This window comes from Gavialis gangeticus, unplaced genomic scaffold, assembly GCF_001723915.1.
Source record: "Gavialis gangeticus isolate Ggan-Ray unplaced genomic scaffold, GavGan_comp1, whole genome shotgun sequence".
Classification (NCBI taxonomy): domain Eukaryota; kingdom Metazoa; phylum Chordata; order Crocodylia; family Gavialidae; genus Gavialis; species Gavialis gangeticus.
The window spans coordinates 4,744,498-4,753,098 of NW_017729009.1; the positions used below are offsets into that span (position 1 = coordinate 4,744,498).

The 8,601-nt window shown below is 47.1% G+C and overlaps 1 protein-coding gene across 1 annotated transcript in view; it reads left to right on the forward strand.

Moving 5' to 3' along the window:
* Positions 1-8,601, forward strand: part of RIMS4 (regulating synaptic membrane exocytosis 4) — a gene marked incomplete at its 5' end in the record, with an annotated part of 41,116 nt that overhangs the window by 20,109 nt on the left and 12,406 nt on the right. The window contains 3 exons of the mRNA XM_019509726.1: positions 6,885-6,997; positions 7,638-7,739; positions 7,981-8,120. Of these exons, the coding sequence (XP_019365271.1) occupies positions 6,885-6,997; positions 7,638-7,739; positions 7,981-8,120 (355 nt within the window). The remainder of the gene's footprint in view (positions 1-6,884; positions 6,998-7,637; positions 7,740-7,980; positions 8,121-8,601) is intronic.

Consider the following 8,601-nt stretch of genomic DNA (forward strand, 5'->3'; position numbering starts at 1 on the left):
CCCCAGTCCCCCTCTCCCACCCCTAGTACTTACCAGCTCAGAGTGGCTGTAGTTCCCTGCTGCAGCCACCAGGGACTGCACAAATCATCAAAACTCTCCAAATCTTTGCCGAAACTTCGGAGAGCTTTGAATCAATTTGGACCTTTAAATTGGTCCCCTGATTTGATTCAGATTCAGAGATTCAGCCACCGGATCGGGCCAGATCTCCTCCGAATCGAATTGCCACCCAAAGCGTCACACACCCCTACTCCCTGCCAGATCTCCTGTGTCACACAAAGGGACTGTGCATGCCACTTGTGGGCTGTGTGCTGCAGGTTGGTCAACCCTGCCTCTGACTTTTCTGGTGACTTACCATTAAACATACCAAATGGTAGAGGTTTGTGTTGAAGACCCCAGCATCAATGCTGACTAATATTCCTGATGTTTTTCTGCATGTAGTCTTGGTTTGTTCTGGTTCTTCTCCCTTCTCTTGAAGACTGTTGCAGCCAACAGCTCTGTAAGTCCTTGAGCAGGACTGCACGCGGGGCACCCCCATCAGTATAGCACAGCTCAACATCCGCCCAGCAGGTGCAGCTTCCCAGGCCTGATGGTGTACCTACCTGTGAGCCAGTGAAGGAATCAAGTTCCGTTTACTCCAATCTCATTAAAAGGCACTCGTAACCAAAGGGGCCAGTTCAGGGTGGGAGTAAAAGGCCATGGGAGGGGTAAAGCATCCCCCTTTTGTGTCACAGGACTGGAATGCAGCTTCCTCTCTTGTATTGTTCATCCAAAGAGCAGTCTCTCTCTTCCAGTCTTGTGAAAATGCTGACAAATGTCACCTATTAATCTTTTTTATATACTGTTCCTTGTCAGGAAGAGCAGGTACTGTGGCAACACCTCCATTCTTCCTGGCCCCAGGGACTTCTCTCATTATAGCAGCACAGTTTTGAGTCAACTGAGAAATGCGGCCTCCCTTTCTCCTAACAGCTGTTTTTAGCAGTTTCTTCACTTGTTGGGCTGAGCAGCAAAGAAAAAATCAACACATTATTTGGCGATGGACAAACAATGGTATTTTCATGTATCTAAATTCAGAGGGGATTTTCATGCAGTGAGTGATACCTGAATTTTGAATATCAAATGGAAGCAAAAGAATCCTGATGGGTCCATTTGATAAATAGTATGACAATAGAGCTGGAGCTGCTGCCTCCCAAGAAAATGGAATGATGCCCTGTTCTGCGTGAAGCCCACAGGCCAAGAAAGGGAGAGGTTGCAACATGTGTAGAGGATATGGAAGGGAAGGTGTCTTTAAGAGTCCATATACGCACTGTGCTGGATTTGAGAGGAGAAAAGTGATGCCAGAGCTGAGACCTATTCAGCAATGGGATCATAAAGGTGTTTCAGGATCATTCCTGTCTGTGTGAAAACCATCTGGTGGCTGTAGCCCAAGATGGAGCCTCTTCTTTCATGTGAAGCTGACCCATTTGTGAACCTGTGTTCCTGCCAATGCTCCCAATGTGTAATAATTCAGTTGGGGAAACTATAGCTGGATCAAGGGCAGGGGGAGAGAAACAGCCAGATTTTGTCAAACAACTGGCAGGAGAATCATCTGCCAAGTGCACTGTGTACTGTGAGGCAGCAAATAAGAGGGAGAGAGAACTGTGAGGAACAATGAGCCTGAATTTTAAAGACCTGATTGATGTCTTGAGCTGTCTGCCTACAATTGTGTCTGTTCTCAGGGTTAGAAGGAGGAACCAAGTGAAACAAAGCATTTTTAAAATGCTCCATCCTACAGATTTTTAGAATGATGCTGCAAGGCAGCCCTGCCACACACTACAAAACAAACCTGGTACATATGAGCAAATGGATGTGGCTCCAGCTCTGTCGTGGTTCTTCAGTTCAGAACCTAAGTAGGTCACCCAGACCTTCTCTGTCTGAGGGTGCAGGCCTCCAGCTAAACCATTTTAATTTGCTTCACAAACCTGGATTTGAGAGCTCCAAGTGACCATTCTCCCCTGAGAGCACAGATGCTGCAATCCCACTGCTGTGTTTAGAATCTGTGCACAGTCTTCCCAGAAGCTGCAGTTCAAGCTGAATCCTGAGCAAGGAAGGGGTTTGTTCTTGTTTATCTCAGCCTAACGTCTGGCATCATGTTGGGGTGTGTTTGTCTTCCAAATGCCAGCAAAGCTTCTCAAGTTACCATTTAAGCAACTGAGTTTCTACAGCTCAATGAACTAACTTTTTGAAGTCCCTTACTTTAGCTGATACGGTTAATGGCTAGTTGGAGATCTTTTTTTCCTCGGGCTTGATAACTTTCCAGAGAGCTATATTTTCTCCTCTCCTCTCTCCACAGAGAAAGAGTGGCTGTTCATGAGGTTTCGCGTTGCTTTCCCAATCGGGAGTTAGGTTTTTCTTCCCAAGATTATTGGCAACATCTAAATTGCAGTGTTCAGAAATCACTTGGAGCCAAGGAGGCTGACAGATGTCTGGTTCCTGCAGCATGTGTGTTTCAATAGCGTGGCATAACATGAGCCTCTCCACAGCAAAACATAACCCAGAACCTCTCAGAGACACTACTACTTCCCCCACAGAACAGAACAACACTTAGCAAGTCCTTGGTGAAGGTACTTGGTGAAGATACTCACCTGCAAGGGCTGAGTATAGTACCTTACTGCTGTGGATAGCCTTGTTGGCTTTAATGGTACTGTCCAGGGCCAGCAGAAGGATCTTGGGGTCCCAGAACACTCCAATAACTAATCAATTCGCTACTTCATAGGAGATGGGCAGAAATGCAGGCTCAGCCTCAGCCAAGAGGACAAAGATTAGGGCAGCATGGCACTCAGACAGCTCCAGTTTAGGTAGGGTGGGTGGGGGGCAGTGGCCACTGAGGGGGAGCAAGTAGTCTCTGGGCAGTGAGTGGAAAGCCTGCTAAAGATTTGAGCACTGCAGAGAAGGTAGCTTACATGGCAGGAGGTCCTGGATTACCCCTGAATATCAGAAACAACAGATAGAGAAGAGGGCTCTGGATCCTCCAGTTTCCGTAACACCAGAGGCTGGAATATGTCTAGGCTGCTGACTGAGCCATGGCCAGTTTGGTGTTGGGAACCTCTCCCATTTCCACAAAACAGTCTATCATGCAGTTTATTTGCCTTCTCCCTACGTGATCAGAGTCATGGGCAGCACTTTGTCTCACTGTGGGACTCCCAATCCTGAGTCCCTATTCCTGTGGGTGTAACAGCTTCTGTTTTACTCCCCGTAGCATTCATTGTGTCTGTACAGGACTGGACCCAACACAGGTTTAGTGTATCCATCCTATTGTCTGCTCACCGCAGCACTAACCTGGAAAAGTGCTGCATCAGAGCAGATTCCAGACTCCAGCAGACCTGGGAAAAGAAAGCCAGGGATGTGTTGTAGCAGGCTTACCTTTTCGGAGCTTGGGTTGAGTCCCAGGATTGAAGGTCTGCTGTTTGATTGGTGGAGCCCACCCATCAATCCAGAGTCAGCACAAGGGAAGCAATGCCCCGCCCTTTTCTGAAGGGAGGGGGCAAGGAGCAGCCGGACCTGGATGGGATCTGCACCAGCCAGGTCCGGAGGACTTTGAGGGTGGAGCCCCTGAAGAGTATAAAAGGGGAGCATGCTCAGCAGGCTGGAGAAGAGATGTGGTGAGGGACTCAAGAAGAGTGGAGCGATAAAAGCTGGGGAGCTCTTCCCCTGCGGGCAATAGGCCCAAGGCTCCTGAAGCCGCTACTGGAGGAGCAGCCTTGGGAGCGGTGCGAGACCACTTGGGCTGTGGACAGTGCCCAGGGATGGTGCATGGAGATCTGGCCCTGGGAGCAGTGTGAGACCACTCAGGCCCATCATGGTGCACGGTTCAGTGCACAGAGTCCAGGCTTTGGGAGTTGCAAGTGGCAGGTCGAGCCTGCAACCCCAGTGGGTGGCCGGGCATCACGGTGCACGTTTTGGCACATGGAGCTAGGGCTCTGGGAGCCATGAGCAGTAGCTCGAGCCTGCAACCCCAGAGGGCTGGCAGGTCCCATAGTGCACAGTGCGGTGCACAGGCCCAGGCCCAGGCCCTGGGAGCTGCAGCAGGGAGGCTCAGGCCCATAACTCCGGCAAGCAGCCAGGCAGGGAGGCACGCAAGTGGCGCACGGAGAGCTGGCCCTGGGAGCAACTTGAGGCTGCTCAAGTTAGCCCCAGCTCTGGGCCAGATAACCAGAGTCCTGCAGTGTGGCTCAGCATTAAACTGAAAGAGCCCTGGTGCCCCGAGCAGGGCCCAGGAAGGGGAAAGACCCCTGGTGTGAGGCTGGGGAACCAGAGCCAGTGAGGGCTCAGCTCCCATAGGAGTTCCCTGGGTGCCCAATGCGGGGCACAGGGCCCAGAGGGAAGAACCCTCAACTCCAGGCCAGTGGCTCCAGGAGGCCTGAGATGGTGTGGGGACCCAGAGGCCAGATCAACAGCACCCAGAGGAAGGACCGTGAGTTACTGGGAACCCGAGTCCCGCAGGGGAGGTGCCCCCAGGCAAGGGACCCTAGGGGGAGAAGACCTTATCCCATTTGAGGGACCAAGTGGTTGGATGTTTCCTATTCAGTATCTATTGTTACTGTTGGTGTTATAAATAGTTGGGTGTATTAATTCTGTATAATGGGCTCTGTAAAGATGTCTATTAGCTAACCCACTTGTGGTATAAACTTGCTGGATTGACCGTCCTGGGATCCACCCCTCTTCTGGGCCTGAGGCACAGGTACTTACCCCAGTGCCCTCCCTAGGGCCGACTTCCTCCAGATAACAGACCTTTATATGTATATTTGTATTTATATCTGTAATTATATCTGTCTTAAAGATTTAGATATATGTATGTTGTATATATATATGTTGTAAATTGTATATAGTTAAGAACTTCGGGCTTGGGCTAACTCTATAGAGGAAGGAGGGATCCGCTCGAAATTCCTGCCTACCTGTCCCATCCGATTGAGAATAGGGCACACCCTTGGGTGTACCCGGGTTACACTGTATTGACAGGAAGTGACCCGAGTCCAGTAGTTGCACTCTCCCAGGAGGGACAATGCACTTCATTTGGGAGGTGCCTTGCAGCTGAAGAGTCAGTGACACAAACTTCCACGCACAATCCAAAATACCACACCAGTGCTCTCTGAAATTAGTGCTGATTATAGATCATGCCATTTTTGGCTTGTCTGAAAATATCACCAGGGACTGCTGTGCAAACCGTGGATACATGTTGAACACTCATAATTCACGTCCCCTGTACAGAGACGTGACCCTCTTCTAGAGTCCTGCACACTCCTCAGCTCCCACTGGTCAACCGTGCAACCAGTGCTCTTTGAAAGCCTGGCCACCCCATCCAGCACCTAAGGGACAGCTGACTGTCTGTTTGCGAGGTCAGAGATGCTCACTCAGTTACATGTGTACTATTACATGTATTACAGTTACTGTGGTAGCACTCACTGTGGTTTGTTTGGGTAAGTTCTTACTCATAAGAAGAAAAAATACTCCCAGTAGGCTGATGATTGGTTTGCAAATAGCTAATAAGAGGTGAAACAACTTAAAATTAACACCCTTCTAAGTAAATGGAAATTTTAAAAATCATCCTTCAAATGTAAATAGTTTACATGGGAAAAATCTTTGTGACTGACTAAACAGTGCATGCGAGTGAAGTCCCTAGCCCTGAGTTACTGTCCCTTAGTTTCTTTTTTAACTTGATTTGTACTGATCTGAGACATAAGCATTTGTGAATTGTGGCCCTTATCACAGATTTGTAAGAAACTGATTTTAAGAAGCAGTGACCTGTATTGTGAAGCTGCTAAGGTATGTCCCTTTCAGGGATGTGTGAAAAAGTGCAAGAGATTCATAATTATCTGACATTCATGTGCAGAGAAGATTTCTTAAAGAAAAGTGTAACCAGACTGGGAATCTATGGGATACAAATCAGGCCTTATCTACCAGGGCTCCATAGGCAACTGTGTCAGTGGTGCTGGCAGAAAGCCTGAGTGCAAAGACAACATACCAGCATAAGCCTTGATTTGTACCCATGCAGGTCACACTGGCTTGACCAATGTCCATGTTGCATGTTTTAGCCAGGGGCTAAAAACTGCAGGACAGCCTCAGGTGCCTTGCAAATAGATTCTGATCTCAAATCTGCCTTCTTTAGCAGCTCCATTTTTTTCCTGCAGTAATATATGGCCCACACTCCATCTGGGGTTTGAGGGCACCATCTGTGAGTTCTGTGCACGCATTTTTGGATTCAGGCTTCATTTTTGAGGTCATTTCAGATGCCTTTACTGAATAAAAACAGGATGGTGAATTTGATTAATGTTACAAAATGTTACAAAATGTTACTTTTCTCACCACTCAGTGAAGTCCCTCTGCCTCAAAAAAGGTAATTGCTTTGAGGTGGGTGTGCATGGGCTTGCACTTGCCATGGCTTTTGCAAAATAAATGGAGAATTCAGTCATTTGGCCATGATTTTTTGGTACCTCCCACCCCCATCTTTACATTTAACCCACGCTCCAAAAGATGGACAATTACCAGGAAACAAATTGCAAGATGACCCAGAGGCTGTCCAAATGTTAATGCTAATGAAGAGGTTGAAGGGAAGCCCCTGACCCTGACAGAGAAGGGTGGGGTTTTTTGTCCCCTAGGTGCTTAATCATAGAAAAACAAATGTTGCAGTAATGGCATTGGCTAACTGCTCCTGCCTTAATAAGTTGCAGGAGAAGGGGACTTTAGATGGATCACATGTAGCTAGACTGCATGGAAACCAATGGGTTCTGAAAGTACAATGTCTATGTAGATAGCATCCATTTTAGGTGTATAATAAAGCAGGCTGTTTAATCACAGGGTCATTTTAAAGCACTAAACTAATGAGTTGCCAAAATCAATTTCTCTTGCAGCCTGAATTTCAGTGGAGTCCATCTGGCATCTGCTGGGCAGTTTAGTGACTTCCTGGGGAGTATGGGTCCTGCACAATTTGTTGGTCGTCAGACCTTGGCCACCACCTCCATGGGTAAGGAACATAAAGGCATAAATTAGTTTAAAATGAATACTGCATGTACTGTTTCCACAAGCCACCCCCTAATCTGCTCAGCACCTGCTCTTTTCTAAGTTAAATAAAATGTGCTTGGCTGTTAGGTTTTGGTGATTAGCGTCTTACTGTTTTACTGCTACTTTAGCAATATCTTTCCTTATTCCTACAATGTCCTTCAAGTATGAAAGGCCTGACCTAGATTTACTGTGCATCCAGCCAGTGTATCCTGTGCATCTTCATAATTCTCCGATTCTCTGAAGCATGTAAACTCCCTAAGGATTTTCTTCTGGTGCATCAAAATTCCATTTTCAAAAGCATGAATGTAATTCTAGGTGCCTCTGTTTTGGACAGATTAGAGGCTATATGTCACTTTGGAAACAATTAGCCTGACTGACTAGGGTTGTGATTGAAGGGCTGTAATTAGAGGCCACTTTTGCAAATGTGGGCTTGAATCACTGAGTTACTTCCGAGTAATGCAGGGGAAATCAGGCACTTGGACCTATATTTTTATTCTGATCATTGACAGGAGGATTTTTTAAGTGGTCTGTTAGCACTCAGACTTGTTAAAATGTCCCACGTGTCTCTGATTCTGTCTAAATGGTTTTGGCTTGTTGTTCAGGGGATGTGGAAATTGGCTTGCAGGAGCGAAATGGACATCTAGAAGTGGATATCATACAGGCCCGAGGACTAACTCCAAAGCCTGGCTCCAAAACCCTTCCAGGTACGTGAGTATTTTGGCCTGCTTGAAGTCACTGACAACCACCTGAACCCCTGCCTTCTGAGTTGCGGCTCAATAGGTAGAATAATGGTCCTGGCCTAGCAGATTTCTACTCTATACATTTTCTTGAAAATAAGATGGAATGAACAGTAAATTCTTTGGTTGCTGCAAGATGCTGTTTTCACAGTTGATAGCAAAGAAAGCCATATCTCGTCAAACCTGTGACCGCCTATTTTTCTTTCAGCTGCTTACATCAAGGCTTATCTATTAGAAAACGGAGTGTGCATTGCCAAAAAGAAGACAAAAGTGGCTCGCAAATCATTAGACCCACTATACAATCAGGTGTTACTGTTTGCCGAGAGCCCGCAAGGCAAAGTATTACAGGTAAGATGAGCAGCTCTGGGAATGACAAGAACCAGGTCTTCCCCCATCTGCACTCGGCCACTACCAGAATGTACTGAGTTTAAGGAATCAAGAGTATTTAACAACAATGGGGAAAATATTTATGAATAGAAAACTTACTAAGCCAAACACACTCAGTCTGAACTTGATTAACACAGTATGAATAAACCCCCCTACCATGTACAGCAGGGCACGTCTACATGAGATGTTTACTGCACAGTTGACTAATTAACTCCACAGGAAACATCTCAGCATCGACATGTGCACTCCTGTTAGGGCACATGAAACCAATACATTCTGCAGCAGGGTAGCACTTGTAAATACAAGTACTATCCTGCTGCGGAGTTTTTTGTGTGTAGCAATGCACAGATAGATGCTGATCTGGCTGGCTGGGGCACAGGATGTTTCAGTGCTGGGGCTGCTTGCCGACTAGCCCTACATTGAAGCACCCTCGTGCCCCAGC